At 44.4% G+C, this 26,464-nt stretch overlaps 1 protein-coding gene across 1 annotated transcript in view; it reads left to right on the forward strand.

The window, feature by feature from the left end:
- The window catches only part of PPIH (peptidylprolyl isomerase H), a 56,250-nt gene extending 31,720 nt beyond the window's left edge, over positions 1-24,530 (forward strand). Inside the window, exons 9-10 of the mRNA XM_040326281.1 lie at positions 17,500-17,574; positions 23,937-24,530. Of these exons, the coding sequence (XP_040182215.1) occupies positions 17,500-17,568 (69 nt within the window). The 3' untranslated portion in view covers positions 17,569-17,574; positions 23,937-24,530. The remainder of the gene's footprint in view (positions 1-17,499; positions 17,575-23,936) is intronic.
- Positions 24,531-26,464: the final 1,934 nt, after the last annotated feature.

The raw sequence follows: 26,464 nt of genomic DNA on the forward strand, positions 1-26,464 counted from the left end.
TACGATTTGCTGGCAAAACGTTTTTTAAACGTACGCAATCCGTGTTCAACCACGGTTTTGCGGCCGTTTTTAAAACAGTATGGCAAACGCATACGTTTTTCTTTAACATTAACGTCAATGGAAAACGCACATATGTGCGGTTCCATACGTTTACGTCCGTTTCAGCCGCATACGGTTTTTCATATAAATCGTATGCGGCTGACGGACGGGAAAATCGTAGTGTGAACCCAGCCTTACCATGGGCCTCTTGGTTGCTTCTCTAAATTAATGCTCTCCTTGCTCGGCCTGTCAGGTTAGGTGGACGGCCATGTCTTGGTAGGTTTGCAGTTGTGCCACACTCTTTCCATTTTCAGATGATGAATTGAACAGAGCTCTGTGAGATGTTCAAAGCTTGGGGCATTTTTTTTATAACCTAACTCTGCTTTAAACTTCTCCACAACTTTATGCCGCGTACACACGATCATTTTTCGGCATAAAAAAACATAGTTTTTCAAAAACATCATTTAAAATGATCGTGTGTGGGCTTCACATCATTTTTCAGGTTCTGAAAAACGAAAAAAAAGAAATCAAACATGCTGCATTTTTTAACGACGTTTTAAACGATGACGTTTTTCGGGTTGTAAAAAATTATCGTGTGTGGGCTAAAACGACGTAAAAAACCTGCGCATGCTCAGAAGCAAGTTATGAGACGGGAGCGCTCGTTCTAGTAAAACTACCGTCCATAATGGAGTAAGCACATTCATCACGCTGTAACAGACAGAAAATCGCGAATCGTATTTTACGAACACGGAATCAGCTAAAGCAGCCCAAAGGCGAATGGAACTTCCCCTTTATAGTGCCGTCGTACGTGTTGTACCTCACCACGCTTTGCTAGATAATTTTTTTAAAACGATGGTGTGTGGGCAACGTCGTTTTAATGATGAAGTTGGGAAAACTTTGGGCTAGATTCAGCAATGAATTACGCCGGCGTATCTATAGATACGCCGCGTAAATTCAAAGCTGCGCCTTCTGTATTCAGAAAGCAAGATACGCCGACATTAGCCTAAGATCCGACTGGTGTAAGTCTCTTACACCGTCCTATCTTAGGGTGCATATTTACGCTGGCCGCTAGGTGGCGCTTCCCTCGTCTTCGGCGTAGAATATGCAAATTACCTAGATACGCCGATTCACAAATTTACGTACGCCCAGCGCTATTTTTTTACGTTAGGCTTTTTCGGCGTAAGGTTACTCCTGCTATTAGGAGGCGCACGCAATGTTAAGTATGGCCGTCGTTCCTGCGTCAAAATTTGAATTTTTTACGTCGTTTGCGTAAGTCGTTCGCAAATTTCTTTTTACTTCACAATCATGTGCAACTTTGTGTTGGTCTATCACATAAAATTCCATTAAAATACATTTACGGTTTTGGTTGTAACATGACAAAATGTGTAAAATTTCAAGGGGTATGAATACTTTTTCATGGCACTGTAAAAAAATTCATGTTAGATGTACACTGAGTGGACTTTTTAGCTCTGGAGGGTAATGGCCCATTTAATTTATGTAGATCCGATACTATATTTAGAGATGTATATACTCACTTGATAAAAAGCTTATACATTGTACTGTTCTGTAACTAGCAAAGTGTATCCATTCTTTGAACAGGTATTGCCATATTTATGCAATTAGAGTGCAGTAGACAGCGGAGTGCCAGCGCAATGCTTTTGAAGTTGAACGTCAGGCTTCATCTCAAAGCAGGCATTTATTTTATTTAGATTTTTTTTTTTAATACAATTTTTTTTCCAGATATTTTTAAACCAGTCACTTGACGCATTGAGGAAGCTTTACTAAAACTGGAGCGTGCAAAATCTGGTGCAGCACTGCATAGAATCCAATCAGCTTCCTGCAGAGTTTAAATAGCCGATATAGCATTATCTGACAGACGGGGTTCCTTACCTTATTTAGGCATCAAGTTGACCACTACCATAGCAACACTCTAAAAGCTCAATTATTTTTATCTTTTTGTACATCTATTAAGGGATGTGGAAATGTAGGGCCAGGTTCAGATAGATTACCCGGATCTAAAGATCCGCTGATCTATCTGATTTAAGATCTGCCGCCGCAAGTTTTAGAGGCAAGTGGGTAATTCACAAAACGCTTGCCTCCAAACTTGCGGCGGATCGTAATTCCTCCGGCGGAATTCAAATTCCGCGGCTAGGGGGAGTGTGCTATTCAAATCGGGCACGTCCCCGTGCCGATGGGTAATTTTCCCAGCGTGCATTGCTCCAAATGACGTCGCAACGACGTCATTGGTTTCGACGCTTACGTAAATGACGTCCATCCGTATTTGCGAAAGACTTACGCAAACGACGTAAAAAAATCAAATTTCGACGCGGGAACGACGGCCATACTTAACATTGGCTGCGCCTCATAGAAGCAGGGGTAACTATGCGCCGGGGAAACCCTTACGTAAACGTCGTAAAAACACTGCGTCGGCCCCGCGTACGTTCGTGAATTGGCGTATCTCGCTGATTTACATATTCTCTGCGTAAATCAGCGAGAACGCCCCCAGCCGCCATTTTTAAATTGCAGTTAAGATCCGACGGTGTAACACAGTTACACCTGTCGGATCTTAGGCATATCTATGCGTAACCTGATTCGATGAATCAGTCGCATAGATACGACCGGCCTAACTCAGAGATACACCGTCGTATCTCTTTGAGAATCTGGCCCGTAGTCTTCCTCTGTTTCTTTGTCCTTGATGGGTAGGATTGCAGCTGCCAAGATGGTGTTGCTACCTAAAATCCTCTATTATTTCCATACCTTGCCAGTGGCTGTACCTGTTACTGACCATCAGAGGTTTCAGAACAGAATATTATGATTTATTTGGGGCTTCGGGGGTCACAGAGTGACGTGGCACACGTTAGACGTCTCAAGAATCAGACGGGTTGGGGGTCCCGGATCTAAGGGAATACTATAGAGCCGCTCAGATAAATCAACTGTATTCTAAATCTTATGCCTAGTACACACGATCGGTTTTCCCGACCGGTCAAAACACCGACGGGAAAACCGGGAACTGGCTCGGTCCCCTTTCCCCTGTACGCACGGCTGATTTCCCGACAGGAAAACTGCCAGGAGAACTTTGGTCGGGAAAGCCGGCCCTGTGTATGCTCCCTCGCAGTGTTTCCCATAGAAAACCGCAGCGATTCGCGAGAAAAAAGAGTTGTTCTAATTTTTTTAACCCGCAGTTTTCCTGTCGGGAAAACTGCTAAGGAGCATACACACGGCCGGTTTTCCCGGCCAAAGGAAAACGCAGCAGTTTTCCCGACGGGAAAAACGATCGTGTGTACTAGGAATATCAAACCAGATTGGAGAGCCTTGGAGGCACAGGGTCATGCCCCTTTACCTATAGACCTTTTCATGTGGGTTCTCCCTCAAACACCTGAAAAAAAATTCTGCCCTACTCTATCCTACTCTTTACTCTTGTGGGACGACACCCGTAAACTCCTCCCATTTTGCTCCACTCCCCTCACTTAGCAGTGGCACCAATATTTTTATCCGTAATTTCTACCTGGTCTTTACCCACAAAAAAAAAAATCTGAATAAGGGCCTCTCATTTTCTAGACCACGTGGGTATGTGCCTCGTTCGCCATTATCTTCGCTACAATGAAGCACTAATAATATTATCACACAATAGAGAAGTAACAGCCGGAGTAAAGTCGGATCTCTTTCTTTGATATATATATATATATATATATATATATAATGTGTGTGTGTGTGTGTGTGTATATGTGTGTGTGTGTGTGTGTGTGTGTGTGTGTATATATATATATATATATATATATATATATATATATATATATATATATATATATATATATATATATATATATAAAATTATTTTTAGTTTTTTTACTTATCTGTATAGACAGATGAGTGCACAACAGAAGAATTGTTTATGCAGGGACCTCTACATCAGCCACATCTATTCACCTAATTACCATGTTGAACATATCCATTAAAAGTCTTTAAAAACTTGCTTACTGGGCACATATACCCACCTCCTGCCCAGGTGAAATTTCAGCTTCCGGCACTGCGTCGCTTTAACTAACAATTGCGCGGTCGTGCAACGTGGCTCCCAAACAAAATTGACGTCCTTTTTTCCCCACAAATAGAGCTTTCTTTTGGTGGTAGTGCGACAATTTTGAAAAAAGTACAATATTTTTTACTTGTTGCTATAATAAATATCCCAATAAAAAAAAACAAAAAACATATTTTTTCCTCAGTTTAGGCCGATACGTATTCTTCTACATATTTTTGGTAAAAAAAAAAAAAAAAATCGCAATAAGCAACTGGTTTGCGCAAACGTTATAGCGCCTACAAAATAGGGGACCAAATTATTATTTTTTATTATTTTTTTTTTTTACTAGAAATGGCGGCGAATTCACACAGGCGTAGAGTAGTACACTGCATTCCGTGCACCCACGCAGCTGTCCAATTGGGAGCAGTGGCTGTGCCCATGCAGACATTATGCCCCAATTGGCAGCAATGGGACTTTTTGCAGGGGGACATCCCTGTGCAAGCAAACCTAGTCCTCTCATGGGCAACCCCTGTACTACGCCGGGGTGAATGAGGCCTTTATTCTTTGTAATCTCTTGCTGTGCATTAATATTAAGGCATCCCATTGATTATAAGTGGGCTGCCAAAACACAACGCAAAGGATCACAACAAAGCAGAAGCTTCCAAGGGAGGATTGAATGTGGTTGTTGATACAGGAAGAACAGAGAGAGGAGGGGGAGGGGAATTACACAGCACAAGCTCCTGGAAATTCTCTCCGTCTGACGCTGTGTGGAGCTGTGCCTGTCTATTCTGCGAGGAATTACACACAACTCACATTAAGGGCAGTAGGTTTCAATTACAGACCTTGACACCGTTTTTTATAGCTCACTAAAATGTTTTCACTTGTTGCCTCGAATTTCTCAGAAAAAAATTCAGTTTTGCAAAAATAGTGATTTTTATTTTATTATTATTATTACATTTCCCTTTTAATCTGCAGCCTGTTCTAATTTTTTTATTTTGCCATAATGTTTTTTTTTTTTTCCAACAGTTTTTATTGAAATAAAAGTACATAGGGTACAAAATTAGATTTTGGCTTTTTTTTTTTTTTCTCAATAGTTTTTATTGAAATAAAAGAACATTGGCCCAGATTCTGAAAGGGCTTACGACGGCGCAACGCCATGTGCGCCGTCGTAAGTCCTAATCTGGGCAGTCGTATCTATGCGACTGATTCTTAGAATCAGTTGCGCATAGATATCCATTAGATCCGACAGGCGTAAGGCTCTTACGCTATCGGATCTTAAATGCAATTTTTTTTTCGCCGCTAGGTGTCGCCGACGTCGTTTTCCCGATCGAGTATGCAAATAAAGCAAAATACGCGAATTCCCGAACGTACGCCCGACGCAGTGAAGTTACGACGTTTACGTAAGATTTGCGACGTGTAAAGATGCCCCTGGTTATATGAGGCGCAGTCAATGTTAAGTATGGCCGTCGTTCCCGCGTCGAAATTTGAAAATTTACGTTGTTCGTGTAAGTCGTCCGTGAATGGCGCTGGACGCCATTTACGTTAACGTCGAAACCAATGACGTCCTTGCGACGTCATTTAGCGCAATGCACGGGAAATTTTAGGGACGGCGCATGCGCAGTACAATCGGCGCGGGAACGCGCCTAATTTAAATGATCCACGCCCCCTACCCGGATCATTTGAATTAGGCGGGCTTGTGCCGGAGGATTTACGCTACGCCACCGCAACTTTACAGGCAAGTTCTTTGTGAATAAAGCACTTGCCGTAAAACTTGTGGCGGCGTAACGTAAACGAGATACGTTACGCCCGCGGAGATTTACGCTGAGATACGAGAATCTGGGCCATAGGGTGCAAAATTAGATTAGGGCTTTTTTATTTATTTTTATTTTTCCTCAATAGTTTTTATTGCAGAACATAGGGAACAACATTTGATTGGGGCTTTTTTATTCATTTTTTTTTTTTTTCTCAATAGTTTTTATTGAGGCTTTTTTATTTTTTTCCTCAATAGTTTTTATTGAGATAAAAGAACATAGGGTACAAAATTAGATTGGGGCTTTTTTTTCCCTCAATATTTTTTTTTTGCAATAAAAGAACATAGGGTACAAAATTAGATTTTGCTTTTAAACGTCGTGCTCGCCCCCTCCCTCGGACTACGGGAGAGTCAGGACGCCCACTAACACAGCTCCTTTCTCTATTGTACATTGGCCGAATTGAGGATCAGTGTTTCAACAGCGAAATGTTGAAACACACCTGGGTGGGACCGGAGCGCATTCTCTGCAACCCGAGCCCACGCTATTTTGAAGTCTATTAGAGCCTCTGGCTCTAATCAGGTACTTAAAAAAAAAAACCTGGCCGTTGTAATTCATGTGCCTGGTGCCCTGAAAGGGGCCGGACGTATAAATAGGGGATGGCCGCAGCAGCCGTAGGGGGTATTCATGCTATTCATGAATCTATTCATTGCATACAGGGGGTGGCATGGAGAGAGGGCAGCACCCCTAATGGATGGGCCGCCACTACATGTGATTAAAGTTCATATAAAAGAAGGTGTCCTAATACTTTTGACAATATTGGGGTAGATTCAGATAGAAGATACGACGGCGTATCTCCAGACACGCCATCGTATCTCTGAGTGCGGGAGGTCGTATCTATGCGCCTGATTCATAGAATCAGTTACGCATAGATTTCCCTAAGATCCGACCGGCGTAAGTGTTTTACACCGTCGTATCTTAGGCTGCATATTTACGCTGGCCGCTAGGTGGCGCTTCCATAGATTTACGCAAGGAATATGCAAATGAGCTAGATACGCCGATTCACAAACATACGTCCGGCTGGTGCATTTTGTTACGTCGTTTACGTGAGGCTATTTTCGGCGTATAGTTACCCCTGCTAATTGAGGCGTAGCTAATGTTGAGTATGGCCGTCGTTCCCGCGGCGAGTTTTGAAATTTTTACGTCGTTTGCGCAAGTCGTTCTCAAATGCGGCTGTACGTCATTTACGTTCACGTCGAATCCAATACGTCCTTGCGGCGTAATTTGGAGCAATGCACACTATGATATTTTACGGACGGCGCATGCGCTGTTAAAAAAAAAACGTGAAAAACGCGGGGTCAAGTAAAATTTCCCGCACCGAGTTTTGAAATTTTTACGTCGTTTGCGTAAGTCGTTCGCGAATACGGCTGTACGTCATTTACGTTCACGTCGAATCCAATACGTCCTTGCGGCGTAATTTGGAGCAATGCACACTATGATATTTTACGGACGGCGCATGCGCTGTTAAAAAAAAACGTGAAAAACGCGGGGTCAAGTAAAATTTCCCGCACCGAGTTTTGACATTTTTACGTCGTTTGCGTAAGTCATTCGCGAATACGGCTGTACGTCATTTACGTTCACGTCGAATCCAATACGTCCTTGCTGCGTAATTTGGAGCAATGCACACTAGGATATTTTACTGCCGTTAAAAAAAAAACGTGAAAAACGCGGGGTCAAGTAAAATTTAAATAAAACACGCCCCCAACATCCCCATTTGAATTAGGCGGGCTTGCGCCGCCACACATTTGTTACGCCGCCGTAACTAAGGGCGCAAGTTCTTTCTAAATACAGAACTTGCGGCCAAAGTTACAGCGGCGTAACGTATCGGAGATACGTTGCGCCCGCAGAAAGATGCGCGCATCTTTCTGAATCTACCCCATAGTGTATATGGTGGACCTGTGGAATGTTTTCTTTTTGTTTTTTGTTTTTTTTCTGCAGAATTGGCAGTAGAGCAATGCGCTAATAATGGTGGCAAGGTCTTATGCCCCATTCTTTTTTGTTTGAGTCGTCTTTGATGCCCTTAGGATTTTTTTTAATGCAAAAATATAGCGCAGTGTGCTGCACATAATCCATTTCCACTGGGCTTTGAAAATTATCAACATGTTTTTGTGACAGTACAGGTCACCTGCTCTCCGGCAAGCACCCGTCTCCCTCACTAATGATAGCTTAGCTGTAAAAGAGCGATAGATTTAGCTTAAGTGGCAAGTGCATGTGTCTTGCTTCGTCCTTGTATCATAGTAACCGGCATATTGGAATTTGCTTGTTGGGTATCTGGAACTGACAAAGACAATGGATAGATGAATTAAAGCTGAATTGCATGCAAAACACCTCTTATTAAATTAGGAATTCATTAAAGGGGTTGTAAAGGTAACATTTTTTTCCCTAAATAGCTTCCTTTACCTTAGTGCAGTCCTCCTTCACTTACCTCATCCTTCCATTTTGCTTTTAAATGTCCTTATTTCTTCTGAGAAATCCTCACTTCCTGTTCTTCTGTCTGTAACTCCACACAGTAATGCGAGGCTTTCTCCCTGGTGTGGAGTGTCGTGCTTGCCCCCTCCCTTGGACTACTGGAGAGACTGCTGGGCACAAGCATGTACAGGTACGTCCTCTTTAAGTGCCCAGCCGTGGGTCGCCGACGCGCACCCGCGACCCGGTCCGAAGAGGTGTGTGTAAACACAGCTTCCCCGTTCTTCACTGTGGAGCCGTCATTGATCGTGTGTTCCCTTATATAGGGAATCACAATCAATGACGTCACACCTACAGCCACACCCCCCTACAGTTAGAAACACAAATGAGGTCACACTTAATCCCTTCAGCGCCCCCTAGTGGTTAACTCCCAAACTGCAATTGTCATTTTCACAGTAAACAATGCATTGTTTGCTGTGGAAATGACAATGGTCCCCAAAAAGGTGTCAAAATTGTCCGAAGTGTCCGCCATAATGTCGCAGTCACGGAAAAAAAATCGCTGATCACCGCTTATTGCGATTTACCAAAAATAGGTAGAAGAATACGTATCTGCCTAAACTGAGGAAAACATTTTTTTTATATATATATATATTTTTGGGGGATATTTATTATAGCAAAAAGTAAAAAATATTGCATTTTTTTTCAAAATTGTCGCTCTATTTTTGTTTATAGCGCAAAAACTAAAAACCGCAGAGGTGATCAAATACTACCAAAAGAAAGCTCTAATTGTGGGAAAAAAAGGACGCCAATTTTGTTTGGGAGCCACGTCGCACGACCGCGCAATTGTCAGTTAAAGCGACGCAGTGCCGAATCGCAAAAACTGGCCAGGTCTTTTAGCTGCCTAAAGGTCCGGGTCTTAAGTGGTTAAAAGGCAATTAGTAGTTTTTTGTTAATTTTTTCTTTTTTTTAGGTACGTGTAGAAAAACTCAGCCTAAAGCAAAATTAAATCTGAAATGTAAAAAACATATTTATGGTAGAAGAGAATCTATGGGCCAGATTCACAGAAGAAGTATGCCGGCGTATCTACTGATACGCCGGCGTACTTTCAAATTTGCCGCATCGTATCTTTAGTTTGAATCCTCAAACCAAGATACAACGGCATCTGGGTTAGATCCGACAGGCGTATGGCTTTGTACGCCTTCGGATCGTAGATGCAATACTTCGGCGTCCGCTGGGTGGAGTTTGCGTCGTTTTCCGCGTCGGGTATGCAAATTAGCTATTTCCGACGATCCACGAACGTACGCGCGGCCGTCGTATTCTCTTACGTCGTCTCTAGTCGGCTTTTTTCGGCGTATAGTTAAAGCTGGTGTTTTGCGGCGTATAGTTAGACTTGCCATGTAAAGTATGGCCGTCGTTCCCGCGTTTAATTTGAATTTTTCTTTTTGTGTGTAAGTCGTCCGTGAATCGGGATGGACGTAATTCAATTCTATGTTAAAAAAAAATGACGTCCTAGCGACGTCATTTAGCGCAATGCACGGCGGGAAATTTAGGGACGGCGCATGCGCAGTTCATTCGGCGCGGGGACGCGCTTCATTTAAATGAAACACGCCCCCTAATCGCCGATTTGAATTCCGCCGCCAGAGATAGACTACGCCGCCGTAACTTACGGCGTGAAATCTTTAAGGATTCGAAGAGAACACAAGTAAGTTACGGCGGCGTAGCGTATCTCTGATACGCTGCGCCGGGGCAGATCTTTGTGGATCTGCCCCTATGTGATTGATTTACTAAAGGCAAATAGATTGTGCACTTTGCAAAGTGTAGTTGCTCTCTGCAAGAGCAGTTGCCCCAAAGCTTAGTAAATGAGCAGAAGCTCTGCTGCCTTCTATCATCCATCCAATCAGGTGCAAGCAAAAATGCTGTTTTTTTATTTGCTTTGCCCACGATTAAGTATTCTTTGCAAAGTGAATCTTTACCTCACTTACTAAGCTCTGGAGCAACTGCACTTGGAAAGTGCACAGTCTATTTGCCTTTAGTAAATGACCCCTGTGTCTCTTCTGCCATAAACGTTCTCTCCCCTTTTTTTCTTACCAACAGACTCATATGGGCTGCAGAGTGTACAATTCTGACATACAGCTGGTCATACCCACAAACCAGGTGGATGGAGGAATCCCCCCGCCTGGGCATTGGATTCTGACAGCGACACCTGCTGTTGGCATTAAAGTGGAGTTCCAACAAAAAAAAAAAAAAGTTTAAAGTCAGCAGCTACAAATACTGCAGCTGCTGACTTTTAATAATCGGACACTTACCTGTCCCATGGTGCAGCGATGTGCGAGAACGAAGCCCCGCTTGTCTCCCCCTCCTCTCCACTGCGCCGGCATCACTACTGTGGGCACCCGCTGTGGCTAAACAACCAGGCACGCACTGCGCGAGCTGCGCTGCGCTCTGTGACTGGCCGAGCAATCATCTGATTGCCCCAGATTGTCCCAAAAAGAAGAAAAGAAAAAGGCGCACCAGCCTAGTGTGTTACTGTTATACCAAATTTAATAAAATAAAATATATAAAAAACCTACTCACAATGGTAGTAGAAAGAATCACAGTATAAGCTTAATCGACATAAGCTGTAGTGGATTACCCTCAAACCACAACAGGTCATGGAGGAAATGAAAAAAGGTGACCGCCAGCTGACGCTTTTCGAAGCTCAAAGCCTCTTCATCAGAGCCCAGCAGTCCGATGGTAACACACGAGGCTGGTGCGCCTTTTTCTTTTCTTCTTTTTGTTTGCCACTAGGATATCCCCATCCATGAAGGGCAGCAAGGCCGGTGGCACCGTTGTTGGTATTTTTTCCATGGATCACTCGTGCGCAGGAGAGTTTGTTTTCTGTGTTCTAAAGAGGATCTCCCCCCCCCCCCAAAACAATGACATGCCAAATGTGGCATGTCAGGGGGGTCACCTTCCCTTAAAGCGGAAGTTCAATTTTTGGGTGGAACTCCACTTTAACAACATTTTTTGTTTTTTGTGCATAGTCTTTATCTGAACAGAAAATGGCCTTATTTGTTTCTTACCTGTGCAGACACTATAGCAGGGGTGCCCAAACTTTTGAAGAGTGAGGGCCACATAAGCAACTCCGTACCCCGCTTGACCATTTTTTTTGTTTGCGGTAATTGTCGTTTTTTGTTTGAAATAGAAATTCTAACCTGTTGGTGACCGGCTCTAAAAGGCACAGCACTTTTGTGCTGACAGATCCGAAAAATGTAATTAAACAGAGAGCACAGGGAAGGGGAGGAAGAGAAAGAGGAGGAAGAAGAAAGAAGAGAAAAAAAAAAGAATGGGGGGATTGATATCACCCTCCAGTCACATCCACTCCATCTGGGGAGCATTCAAAGTCAATGCCCTTCAGGGGGGATCGAGTCACCAGCTGTCCGTACTCCTCGGAGACTAACTGACACTTTGTGAGAATCGGTGACACTAATACAGTGATCAGTGCTAAAAATATGCACTGTCACTGTACTAATGACATTGGCTGGGAAGGGGTTAACATCAGGGGTGTTCGAAGGGTTAACTGTGTGTTTAGCTAGTGTGTATGTGTACTATGTGTGCTGTTATTACCAAGGGATTTGATGGATTTTCCTTTGCAGGGAAAGGCAATCCATCACATCCCTGCTGTCAGGACAGAGCTCTGCATTGTTTACATATGCAGAGCTCTTTCCAGCCTCTCTCCTCGACGATCAAACATCCATTGGCCAGCACCCGCTGATTGGCTTCTGTCGTGACTAATCACAGCAGAAGCGGCGTGCACGCGTGCCCCCCTATCCGGAAGTGCAGAATTGTGTGTATATATACATGATTCTGCACATAACGGCCATCCTGTAGCAATCAATCTGTTATAAATCTTATCTCCTAAGGCAGGGGACTCCAAACTTTTAAAACAAAGGGCCAGTTAATTGTCCTTAAGACTTTAGGAGGGCCGGATTGTGGCCAGCGGGGGTAGAAAATGTCCCGGGCCCAGCATTGGTGAGAATAAATATGGCCTCAGAGTTTGCAGTCAGTAGGATAAGGAGTAGTGCCCCTATTAGTAGGAGTAATTGTATCCCATCATTGGCATCAGTGAAATAAATTGTGCCCCCTTGTTAGTGTCAGTGGGAAGAATAGTGCCTCCTATCAGTGGGAGGAATAAAGCCCCAAGGGCCGGATAAAGGCTAGCAAAGGGCCACATCTGGCCCTCGGGTCGCAGTTTGGAGACCCCTGTCCTAAAGGAATAAGAAGGCTGCTATTATCACTGACCCAGAACACTTGAAGTCGGAGGGAAGTCGAGACTGGTCATTTGCATACCCAGTCCTGCTCAACAAGCAGTCTCAGAGATTAGCAGTGACAGCGTGTGTGTGTGTGTGTGTGTGTGTGTATATATACACACACAGGGCTTTTTTTCAGGGGGAACTTAGTTCCACCACCTCTGGCTCAGACCCTTTGGTGCCTGCTCACCACAATCACTTGTAAACACAGAAGTCTGGTTTCTGTGTTTACAAGTGACAGCTTCTCACTCTGTGTGTAACCCCCTGAACTCTGCACTCTGTATGTAATGCAATTCTGGTATTTAATGCCCCTTTAAAACCCTTCTACTGTTTTTGAAATCTGAACGGGGTTGTGGTTGAGTTTCTGAGAAAAAAAGCTCTGCATATACACTGTGTGTGTATATGTGTGTGTGTGTGTGTATATATATATATATATAATAAATAATTTATTTCAGGTACTTATATAGCGCCATCATTTTACGCAGTGCTTTACATATACATTGTACAATCACATCAGTCCCTACCCTCAAGGAGCTTACAACCTAAGGTCCCTAACTCACATTCATACATATACTAGGGCCAATTTAGACAGGATCTGATTAACCTACCAGCATGGAACGTGATAGTGCCCGGAGGAAACCCACACGGAGGCACAGGGAGAACATGCAAACTCCAGGCATATGGTGTCCGTGGTTGGCATTTGAACCAGTGACCCTTTTTGCTGCTAGTTCAAAGTGCTAACCACTACACCACTGTGCTGCGTATATATATATATATATATATATATATATATATATATATATATATATATTGTGACAGGAAGTCAGGTAAATCTGTGGGTGTTGTCACAGACGGGACATGCTGTGATACATTTGCCTATATGTCTCAGTTTACTGCTCCCTGCTAGCCAGGTTATTGATGTGCTAATGTCCCCTCACTATTTCTAAAGGTTAATTGATCTATTGTGTTGTGTGAAGGAGAGCTGGGTTTAAGTGGCTTGTGTTAATTATTCTGATTGCTTCATTGTGGTAATTATCTCTCTATATGCGGGGTCGAGCGGTCTGGTTGATGTATTCAGTACAGCTAGTGCTCAGCGTCATTGATGTCATTGTCTAAAGAAAATGTGTTTTCAGCATCGGCCCCGTCGTGTCTGCCTATAATCTGTATGGAAGCCCCAGTGTGAGGGGGGCGGAGATTTGTCATTGTAACAGTTTTGGAAATGACATATAAGCTGTGTGGGTTATAACATTAAAGTCTGTGTTGTTCAAGCAGTAAGCTGGTCTCATGTGTGGCTTTCTGGGCGATTCCAGGGATATCCCTCCTCGTGGAATATTGGGGTGATTTTCGTTATGGGAAGAAGGGAACGTTGACGGGGATATCATACCGATACCGTCACAAATTGGTTGGCAGCAGTGGGATTTTTCCCTTCTATTCCCCTTCACACCCGGATTCCAAGCAGACACTGGAAGAACTACTGGAAGTTCGTGGAAGGATTGCTAGCAACAAAACCAAGCGGGTCATCATAGCAGAATCAATGGAGCTAGACCAGGAGGACGGGATTGCAGCAACGCCAGCAGTACAAGAGATGGAGACACCAGTGATTCAGGAGGAGGAATCGCCAGCCAACAAGCTAATGAGAGAGAAGCTAGCGTGGTTCGGCCCGAACCCAACGCCAGATGTGGTACTGAAAGTGATGGACATGTTAGTAAACGCAGAGCTACAGAAGGATAAACAAATAAGGGACGCAGAGCTACAGAAGGATAAACAAATAAGAGACGCAGAACTACAGTTAAAACTGGCAGCAGTCCAACAAGCAGCCGCACCTTCTACGAACAGTGAGTACAGCACAGCAGACGCAAGGAAGATTCCGTTTAGCGCTTTTAAAGCTTTTGATGAAAAGGACTGTGAGATTGATAACTTCCTGGCGGATTTTGAGCGACAATGTAACCTGCACCGAATAGCTAGAGGAGACTGGGTTGCAATATTGTCAGGCAAACTGTCAGGCAAAGCTTCTGATGCTTTCCGGACCGTGCCAGATCAGGATATTCATAGCTACGCCCGGGTTAAAGAAGTGCTCCTGGCTCGTTATGCAGTAACCCCAGAGTCCCACCGACAGAAGTTCAGGGACTCACGCAAAACCACGAAAGACTCTTATGCGGAATGGGCATGCCAATTGTCCCGGTCGGCCTCTAACTGGGCTAACAGCAGCCAGGCCACCACCGCAGAGGACATTTTGCAACTAATGCTCCTGGAGCAATTTTACAATCACATCCAGACGGACGTCAAGGATTGGGTGAGAGATCGCAGGCCCATGACTCTACCAGAGGCCGCGAAGTTGGCGGATGAATATGCAGATACTCGCAAGACGAACCAGGTCACACCACAGGAACAACCTCCACCACAAACAGTGCCCTCACACCCACCAACCGCTAGATACCAACCTCCTAACAGACCGGTGACATCTAGCCCTCGCTATCATCGCCAGGAGGGCAACGAACAACGCTGCTTCCGGTGCAAACAGCTGGGTCACTTCAAGCAGAATTGCCCCATGAATGACAACACCAGGTCAAATTGGTCTCAACCTGGGTACCGCCCACCAGCAGCAGCCCATTGTGTAGACTCGGCTTGGGATCCAAAGGAGCTGGGTCAGGAAGAACCATTGGGCACCCCTTACGAAGCCCTCATGGTACAATCTGTTATTACGGACAACAGGGAACACCATTGTCAGCTGGTCATGGGCGACAGCCCTGAGCCGGAGGGGCCCTGGAGGGAGCTGGGCAGAAAGAGGCACCGCCGGCCACCCTTCAAGAAGAAGAGGTCCTGGAAGCCATATAATAAGCTGACCTGGGAGGAGAAGAAGCGACTGGAGGAGAGGGAGTCGCAGCGGGCGTCCCAGATGCGTGCCGAGATGTTCGCCAAGGGCCCACCGGTGGCCCCTTACACCACCACCCAGTTCCTGATGATGAAGGACCACGTGGAGAGCCTGCAGGACATGAGCAAGCAGGAGCTGATCCGTGAGTACATAGAGCTGGAGGAGTGCATAAGCCGCATGGAGGAGGAGAACAACCACCTGAGGTCACAGCAGCATGAACTGGAGATGGAGCTGGAGAAGCTCCAAGAGGAGAACCGGCGGCTGCGGAGGGAGCAGGGGGTGGCTGACCTTATGGGGCTCTGATTCCCCTCCCCCCCCCCCCCGGACTCTGAGCACCAGTGCTACAGCATTTCAACAAATATAACTTTTTCTTTTTATGAATCTCCTGGGATTGTCACTTCAGAGCCATAACCTGCCCCCTCCCATAGCGGGACACCTAGACGGCGGCGCACAGACCCATTCGCTGTCTTCACACTGACTTCTGGTGACTTTGCAGATCGCACAAAGACTTGGGGACTGACCGGCGTGTGATCTGACGACCCGGTGACATACCTGAGTCTGAAGCAGTTGCCAAGGGAGGTCAGTCATGCCAAACGGAGTTAACCTCTGACTAATAGCTCTGAACCCGTCAACCCTACTGGACCAGGGAAGGTCCAACCGGGTTTGCCGGAGCAGGGAGCAAAAGGGGGGCCATTGTGATACATTTGCCTATATGTCTCAGTTTACTGCTCCCTGCTAGCCAGGTTATTGATGTGCTAATGTCCCCTCACTATTTCTAAAGGTTAATTGATCTATTGTGTTGTGTGAAGGAGAGCTGGGTTTAAGTGGCTTGTGTTAATTATTCTGATTGCTTCATTGTGGTAATTATCTCTCTATATGCGGGGTCGAGCGGTCTGGTTGATGTATTCAGTACAGCTAGTGCTCAGCGTCATTGATGTCATTGTCTAAAGAAAATGTGTTTTCAGCATCGGCCCCGTCGTGTCTGCCTATAATCTGTATGGAAGCCCCAGTGTGAGGGGGGCGGAGATTTGTCATTGTAACAGTTTTGGAAATGACATATAAGCTGTGTGGGTTATAACATTAAAGTCTGTGTTGTTCAAGCAGTAAGCTGGTCTCATGTGTGGCTTTCTGGGCGATTCCAGGGATATCCCTCCTCGTGGAATATTGGGGTGATTTTCGTTATGGGAAGAAGGGAACGTTGACGGGGATATCATACCGATACCGTCACACATGCATTTCTGCCTTGTTTAGACAATACACAAATTGTTATTGGGCGTCGGCTGCAAAAATAGACAGACAAGGTCTAAGGGTGTTGAAAGACTCCAGCAGTTCAGAATGAGGCAATTAAGGCCTCTATAAGTAGCCCAGAGGATTACCACTGAATTGCTGCATTCTGAAGCTTTGTGAGGGAAGAGAGCAGTAGCTGAAGGTCTTTTGAGGAGGTGAGGAGAGGATTGATTTTTCTGTGTGATAAAAATCAAAAGACTATTGTTTTTCTGCTGTATGACCAGCACTGTCTGACCAGCACTAGGCTGTGCCAGACTTCATTAGATAGGTTCCTGTGTGGTGAAGATAGACGCCCCAAGTGGCCAGGGTTTATTTTATGTTTGATTTTGTTTATGCTGTTTGGATGCTTGCACTTGTTTCCAGCAAGATGGAAGAATAAACCAAAATCTTAGTTTTCAACCGTCTTCGACTGCCAGTCTGTATAAATTCAGTGTGTGGGGTCACACACCCCGCTACCAAGCTAACCCCTTACTACAATATATATATATATATATATACCATTCTCTCTGCTCACATTTATACAAACAGAAATTTCAGTTTTGGATGGTCTAATCCTTGCGAGTTAAATTCCTGTTTTATCATTTGTGTTGTCAGTTTGTAGACTTTGATTCATGGATGGGGTGGTGAGGATTCAGCACTCCCTTACCACCTATCAACATTGAAGAGTGATAAGGAAGTCTCTTTTATGGACATGTGAAGAATGTGACTGGTAGAGTTGTATGAGTCAGCCATGTGTATACATCGGACTATAGTTCACCTGGAACCGTCTCCTCTTCTTCCTAGAATGTACCAACCGGCCCCAACAATAAACCCAAGCTGCCAGTGGTTATCGCCCAGTGTGGAGAGATGTAATTACAGGTGAGTACTGCAATATGTACACCCTAACAAGAAAACATTTATTTTTTGCTCCCTTTCAGTCTGTTAAATATACAGTGCCTTGAAAAAGTATTCATACCCCCTTTAAATGTTCCACATTTTGTCATGTTACAACCAAAAATTTAAATGTATTTTATGTGAAAGACCAACACAAAGTGGCACATACCGTATTTATCGGGCTATAACGCGCACCCCTGAACTTGAAGGAAGATTCCTGCAAAAAAAAATAAAAAATACTTGCAGTTTGGATGCCCCTCGTCAGTGTCTTGCCCGTCGTCCATCGCGTCCTGCCCGGCGTCCTGCGGCCATCCCCGCTCGCTTCCCGCACTGTGTTCGAACCACTGCGCCGACATATACCGAGCGGAGTACACTCGGGCAGGCTCGGCTCCTCTCGCGTAAACGACGTACAGGACGCACACGACGTGACCGCGAGAGGAGCCGAGCCTGCCCGACTATACCCGAGTGTACTCCGCTCGGTATATGTCGGCGCAGTGGTTCGAACAAAGCGCGGGTATCGGCGTATATCACGCACCCACGATGAAACCATTTATCATTTTCCTTCAACTTCACAATGTGCCACTTTGTGTTGGTCCATCACAATGAAATACATTTAGGTTTTTGGTTGTAACATGACAAAATGTGGAACATTTCAAGGGGTATACATTTTTTTTTTCAAGGCACTGTACCAATAAAAACATAGTATATGTGAAAAAATGCCTGCTGATCCTGAGTGAAAGCTTGTGAACTGACAACTTTCTGTGTTCTTATGACATTGCACTCTTGGCAATTCACTTTGTGGACTACAGAACACCGTCTCCTATATCAGGGGTCTCCAAACTGCGGCCCGAGGGCCGGATGTGGCCCTTTGCTAGCCTTCATCCAGCCCTTGGGGCAGTATTGCTTCCAATGATATGAGGCACTATTCCTCCCAATGGCACCAACAATGGGGCACGATTTATTAGACTAATAGAAATGATGGAGCACTATTCCTCCTCATCCTACTGGCCACCAACACTGGGGCCATGTTTATTCTCACTGATGCTCGGCCCTGGGGCATTTCCTACCCGATCCGGCCCCTCTGAAGTCTGAAAGACCGTAAACTGGCCCTTTGCTTGAAAAGTATGGAGACCCCTGTCCTATATTATAGAAATTAGGAGAGGTGTTCTGTATTCTTGACACCCCTTCTTTCCTAGGGTGACAACGCTGCGTCTTCATAAATACAGAACAGTGACGCCACCTAGGACAGGAAAGGTGTTGCTGTCAGTTTTTCTAGATGGAAAAAAAAGGGTAAAAGTAAAGGTGCACTGAAATTTCGGCTGTCAAAACATTTTGGTCGAAAATGGCGTTATCGACATTTTGCAGATAAATTAAAAAGGTGCCGAAAACGTATGCGATTTTTTCCACGATTTTTACCATGATTTTTCTGTGCTTATGGTGTTGTTCATAGTTCATGTGACACAAAAACTGCAGAAATAAAACATAGCATGGTTATTGATGCGTTGTCAATGCATTTCAATAGGGAGGTGCGTTTTTTTTTTAACTGACAAAAAATGCAGCAAGCAGGATTTTTAACACCACAATAGAAGCACAACGGACCAGTGTGAAGACATGCATAGAATTTAAAGGGATGCATTTCCTTTCTCTAAAAGTGCCAATAATGGCCGTCAATAAATTCTTATTTATTTAAATATATATTAATTAAAAAGTTGAATATTTTATTTATATATATATATCTCGTATTTATCGGGGTATAGCGCGCCTCCGCGTATAGCGCGCACCCCTAAAGTTGCCCCGAATTCCTGTGGAAATTTTTTTTTTTGTACTTAGTTTTGGTGTCTTGCGGGGCGTCCATCGGCGGCCTCGTCGGGTCCGGCGGCCGTCTGCGGCTTCGGGTGTCCTCTTCGTCGGGTCCGGCGTCCTTCTGCGGCGTCCTCCCTGCTCGTTTCCCGCGCCGAGTTTGAATACTGCGCCGACAAATACAGAGCGCAGTACACTCGTGTATTGTCGGCAATGCTCGGCTACTCTCGCGCTGACGACCTGTACGTCCAGGACATGAGAGCGGGAGGAGCCGAGACTGCCCGACAATACACAAGTGTACTGCGCTCGGTATATGTCGGCGCAGTATTCAAACTCGGCGCGGGTATTGGCGTATACCACGCACCCACGATTTTGCCCTGATTTTCAGGGCAAAAAAGTGCGCGGTATACGCCGATAAATACGGTGTGTGTGTGTGTGTATATATGTATGTATGTGTGTGTGTGTGTGTGTGTGTGTATATATATATGTGTATGTGTATATATATATATATATATATATATATATATATATATATATAATGTTTTACTGTCCGTTTTCGGCCAAGTGCATCCTGCATTTTCGGTTTCAGCACCAAAATTTCCATTCCAAAAGCATTACAATAGATCGGCCACCAGATCTGTGGATTGGTATGCTGCACTATATATAATTTTTGTTCTTGGATTTAGATGCATTTTAAGGGTTCTGCTTTGTTATACTAGCAGCTGTCCCCCTCATAAGCCTTTAATAAGCATCACTCCCAGGCCAGCAGTAGATGGACAGATTTCTCACCAGAAGTGGCAGACATCTGCCAGCCCTCTGACCCACCACAGTATTAAAGCTGAAGTTTAATCAGCTTATACTTTGCCTTCTCTGCTTCTTCTTCCCCACCCCCTCAACATCATGCTAATAACATTTTTAAATAAAGATCTTTCTGTTATTATTACATACAGTACTTTATTTTACACCCAGTTATATCATCACTGGGTCAGTGGGCTTCTCTATGCAACACAGGCAACCTGTGACTAGTGGGGAGGAGCTGGCAGGGTGCTGTACATGGATAGATTCCTGGAAACATCACAGCACCCTGCCTCAGTACTTCTCTAAGGAGCCATCAGTCCTGATGGAAGCAGTGGGCTGGATCTTGGGAAGAGTTGTGGAGATTTTAATATACTTTGGGTGAATGTCAGTCTAAAGGAGTGGGCATTCATAGGCACAGGTAAAGCACATGAGTGAGGCTGAGCCTCCATTATAGAAAGAACTGAAATCTAGCGAGTGAAAAGGGCTAGATGGTGCTGGGCAGGTGCGCTATATCTATGCATGAAGGTGAAAAACCTTCTATGCTGCAGCTTCCCCCAGAGCCCCCGTTTTACTTATTCGTTCCAGTGACTTGCACGAGCCCAGCAGTTCCAGCCGCTGTCTCCGTCCTCATTGAATAGATTGATTGCAGCAGGAGCCATTGGCTCCCTCTGCTGTCAACCAAATTCAGTGACACAGGAGTGGGGGGTGGGGTCAAGTCCCTCTGTCTGTGGTAATGGACGCAGCAGCGGGACTCGGGAGCGTGCCCGCACAGGTGCCCCCATGCAAAGCGGCTCTCCGTTGGGGCACCCAGTGAAGGGGAGGAGCCAGGGGTGCCGGCGGGTCACCCCAGAAGAGGAGGATCAGTGCTGCTCCGTTATCAAAGCAACTTGTTCTTTCATAACACCTCAGCAGTGCCACAGGCTGATCACCTCCATGCCACGCCGTATTGGTGCAGTAATTCATGCAAAAGGAGCCCCAAACAAGTATTGAGTGCATACTATATACTGTACATGGACATACTTTACAGTAAGCCAACATTTCTGTATAAAAAAAAAAATCCTTTTTTATTGGTCTTATGTAATAATGTATTTTTCTGAGATACTGAATTGTGGGTTTTCACTAGCTGTAAGCCATAATCATCAAAATGGTCCCAAAAATATGTCAAAATTGTCCGAAGTGTCCGCCATAATGTCGCAGTCACGAAAAAAAACGCTGATCGCCGCCATTAGTAGTAAAAAAAAAAAATTTTGCGCAAACCAATCGATAAACGCTTATTGTGTTTTTTTTTTTTTTTCCAAAAAGAGGTAGAAGAATACATATCGGCCTAAACTGAGGGGAAAAAAAAGTTTTTATATATTTTTGGGGGATATTTATTATAGCAAAAAGTAAAACATATTGATTTTTTTTCAAAATTATCGCTCTATTTTTGTTTATAGCGCAAAAAAAAAACACAGAGGTGATCAAATACGCGCAATTGTCAGTTAAAGCGAAGCAGTGCTGAATCGCAAAAACTGGCCAGGTCTTTTAGCTGCCTAAAGGTCCGGGTCTTAAGTGGTTAAGCCATGCGCGGGAGTGACGTCATTGTGGCTCCGGCCAATCACAGCGCCGGAGCCGCGTTACCCGGAAATAACCTCCGGGATAGATGTCACTGGCCGGAGGGGGAGACGAGGACGGCTGTGGGGGCTTCGTTCTCAGGTAAGTAATTCATAATGAGCTAGTATGCTATGCATACTAGCTCATTATGCCTTTATCTTTCAGGGTGTTTTTTTTTTTTTTTTTTTTTTTCAGGAGGGTTTACTTCCTCTTTAAAAGAAAGCAATCCTTGAAATATATCACTGTGTGTGTAATGTATCTATATAAAATATGAGTTTCACTTTTTGAATGGAATCATTGAAATTAATAAACTTTTTGACGATATTCTAATTTTATGATATATGCCTTTATGTAAGACGTCAGAAGTGCATTTGGGTGACAAGGATTTGGCGTAATATGAGGACAGTTGATGGGGACAAATGCATTGCACCCCTCCTAGACCATACATGCTCAAAGAGCCCATTTGCAGCAGAGCACACTGCCCCACAACACAATGCATTAAGCGGCCCATTCAAAATAAATGGCACCACAATACATAAATATGTGCAAGCTGCACTTCCGCATGTTAGTAAATCATGTATATACAGGTGGAGGGAGGAGGGTACCCCGATGGAATTTTTATAGCTGCCAGGAGTTCAACTTTAACCCCCCCTGGCGGTATTCCCGAGTCTGGCTCGGGGTAAGATTTCTTTACCAAAAGCGGTAACCCCGAGCCAGACTCGGGCTCGCCTCGCAGCATCCACAGGCAGTGTTTACTTACCTTGTCCCTGGATCCTGCGATGCATCACCGCTGTGTGAGCGAGCGGTGTCCTCCTTGCTCGATTCACAGTGCCTGTGTGCCACCGATCTCCGTTCCCTGCGACGTTACGACGCACGGGGGTGGAGATCGGCACCAAATTCAAAAAAGTAAACAATCACATTACATACAGTATACTGTAATCTTATAGATTACAGTAATGTATGTAAAAAAATACACACCCCCTTGTCCCTAGTGGTCTGCCCAGTGCCCTACATGTTCTTTTATATAATAAAAACTGTTCTTTCTGCCTGCAAACTGTAGATTGTCCATAGCAACCAAAAGTGTCCCTTTATGTCAAAAATGGTTTTAGAGCAGCTAGAAAACAGCGATTATAAATTATAATCACTTGCAGAATTGTGCGATAGCGATTTGTGGGGAAATTCGTCATAAAAAAATAAAAGTAATGACAGCGACAATTCTGCAACTGAGCAAATGTCAGTGTTTTTGATTTGATTACATTAGTGAATAATTTTTATTATAATTACATTATTATTTGTTTTAATTATTTATTATATTATACCGTATTTATCGGGGTATAGCGCGCTCCCGCGTATAGCGCGCACCCCTAAAGTTGCCCCGAATTCCTGTGGAAAAAAGTTTTTTTTGTACTTACAGTTTTGGTGTCTTGCGCGGCGTCCATCGGCGGCCTCATCGGGTCCGGCGTCCTTCTGTGGCGTCCTCCCCACTCGTCCTTCTGCGGCGTCCTCGCGTCCTCCCCGCTCGTTTCCCGCGCCGAGTTTGAATACTGCGCCGACATATACAGAGCGCAGTACACTCGTGTATCGTCGGGCAGGCTCATGCTGACGTCCTGTACGTCCAGGACGTCAGCGCGAGAGGACCCGAGACTGCCCGACAATACACAAGTGTACTGCGCTCGGTATATGTCGGCGCAATATTCAAATTCGGCGCGGGTATCGGCGTATACCGCGCACCTACGATTTTGCCCTGATTTTCAGGGCAAAAAAGTGCACGGTATACGCCGATAAATACGGTAATTTATCATTTTGTTTTTCAAACTTTATCATACCCGAGATGTCTACAAGACTCTTTTTTGGACAGATTTAAGTGAGTTATTCCTAAGAATTACAGGCCTACAATGTAAAACGCCAAATTTTCATGCAAAATAATTGTATCGCTTTTAGCACCTAAAACCAGAAAGAATCATACCGCCAGGGAGGTTAAACCTTCCAGTTGTGATTGTAATTTGTTACTAAAGCCCTCATTAGGTGTACATTATACATACTGATGAAATACATCACCTGGAGGTTCGGTTACAGGCTCACTTTATTATAATGATTCATGTTCTGTCACAAATCTCATTGCAGCAATTTATTTACCATGTCATTTCATTTTCCAGATGTCCTTCACCAGGATTTCCACATAGCACCTTTGCAGGAAGATGGAGAGGGCTGGTGTACCTTCACATGTATGATGCAGATGTACATAATGGGCTCCTGTTTTCTGCAGAGACGTTGTAAATTGGACTACAGAATAAGGAGCAGGACCAGCGGACTGTTTGAAATGAGCGTTTCAAGGTAAGGAAACCTGTATTGAGAGAATAACTCTGGCTGCCCTCTGAAAATGCTAGGTGCCTGGCAAGTCTCAATATCTTCTGCTATAAAAGCAAAAAAGAATGTGCAGACTAAGACACAGCTTTAAAAAGGCAAAAGTCCAGAAGCTGTTTGTGTTTTGATGCCTTCTAAGTAGCTGACCAGGATAAACATGCAGCCTGTAAAATCAGAATTTTGACTCTGACAGAACTCAGATCTATCATTCATGATCAGTGACTCAGAAAGCAGTGAGAACAGCCAGACATCTAGCATTTTCAGAAGCAGCATTCAGCATTGTTGGCCTGCCAAAGTTTCTCAGTGCAGGTTTCCTCTCCTGACAAATGGAATTTTCTTGACACCATGTGACGCTTCTTTTTTTTCTTTTCTTTTTTTTTTTTTTTTACATTTCATTTTCTAATAAAACAAAAATGCTAACTGTGTGTTACTAAAAGATCTTTGTAATAGAACAGGACAATGGATGTGTATTTTCTTACCCTTTTATGAATCGGTTTATGAGTGTCTCCTCTGCTGTGACAGTGCCCCGGCCTGGCAGTTGGCCACTTAGGCCCAAGCTTTGTGTTCTAGGCAGGGCCGGTGCTACCACTAGGCAGCCGCCTAGGGCACACTGCCTGCCTAGAGGCACCCGGCCACTGGTGTTCCTACTCTCTTCTCTCTGCAACAAGCAACTAAGTCTCAGCATCAGCAGGCAGCTGCCGCTCCGTTCATATATAGTGTCAGAGTGGCGGCGGAGGACTGTGTCTGTGTCCCAACTCCCGAATGAATGGAAGAAAGCAAACATTCATTGGTGGGCGCTGGCGAGGCTGCATTGGTGGGTGCTGGCGAGGCTGCATTGGTGGGCGCTGGCGAGGCTGCATTTGATGGGCGCTTCATTTCAAAGGTGGGGTATACATGGGCAGGACAGAGGGGGTGGAGTCAGGGGTGGAGCCAATGAGGATTCACCTACATTTTCGCTTCAGCTGGAGCAGCACATGTATTGATGTGAACCAGGGCTCGACAAATCCAGGTCGCCAGGTCGCCATGGCGACTAGAAATAGCCTCCTGGCGACTTGGCTTGGAAGGTGGGCAAAAAAAAAACTTTTTTGTGAAGTCCCCAGCTCTTCCTTGTGTAAGCTGGCGCCATCTGGTGGTGGCCGTTGGTATTACAAGTTAAGCATTACAAGTTAAACAGCAATTCTAATGTCATTTTTCACTATTTTGACTGCCATCTTCTTCCCTCTAATTAGAACCCCCAAACATTATATATATTTTTATCCTAACACCCTAGAGAATAAAATAGCGATTGTTGCAATACTTTCTGTCATGCCGTATTTGCGCAGCGGTCTTACAAGCGCACTTTTTTGGGAAAAAATTACACTTTTTTTAATTAAAAAATAAGACAACAGTAAAGTTATCCCCATTTTTTTTATATTATGAAAGATAATGTTACGCAGAGTAAATTCATACCCAACATGTCACGCTTCAAAATTGCGTCCGCTCATGGAATGCCGACAAACTTTTACCCTTTAAAATCTTCATAGGCGACGTTTAAAAAAATCTACAGGTTGCATGTTTTGAGTTACAGAGGAGGTCTAGGGATAGAATTATTGCTCTCGCTCTACCAATCGCGGCGATACCTCACATGTGTGGTTTGAACACCGTTTACATATGCGGGCGCTGCTCACGTATGTGTTTGCTTCTGCGCGCAAGCTCGTCGGGACGGGGTGCGTTTTCTGGCTCCTAACTTTTTAAGCTGGCTCCTAGATTCCAAGCAAATTTGTCAAACCCTGATGTGAACTATACTTAGAAGGAAGTGAACTCCTTTTTTTACCTAGGGGGACACAACAGTTTTCGAATTGGCCCTAATAGTTTTGGTGCTTGCTTTTGTCATTTCACCTTTATGAATTACCTTGGAGGGGACTAATCAGGTGTCACTATTTGTGGCCGTTTTCTTGCAGGATATGAGTACATATCATTTTTTGGAAGTACAGATTCCTCTAAGCGCTGTTAATGTTTTGTTTTTAAATGAAGCATATGGTTTTTGAGGTGTCAAAAATACTTGCACCAGCCCTGGTTCTAGGAGGAAGTCATGTGCTCCTCCATACCCAGAAGAATCTGCAGTGGAGAACAGGTTAGGAGAGTATTAGTGGGTCAAAGTATGGGTTAGTAAGAGACCTCACCACTGAGCCCTAAATAAGTGACAGACTACTTCTAATGTAAACCCATTGCTTACCATGTCTTAAGAAAAGGCACTTTTTTGCTTTACATTGCACAGTCCACATTGCTCATCATCCCTTTAAATCAGATTGATTGTCTTTTTGATTTCTGATTTTTTTTA

This window comes from Rana temporaria, chromosome 10 (genome assembly GCF_905171775.1).
Source record: "Rana temporaria chromosome 10, aRanTem1.1, whole genome shotgun sequence".
Taxonomy (NCBI): domain Eukaryota; kingdom Metazoa; phylum Chordata; class Amphibia; order Anura; family Ranidae; genus Rana; species Rana temporaria.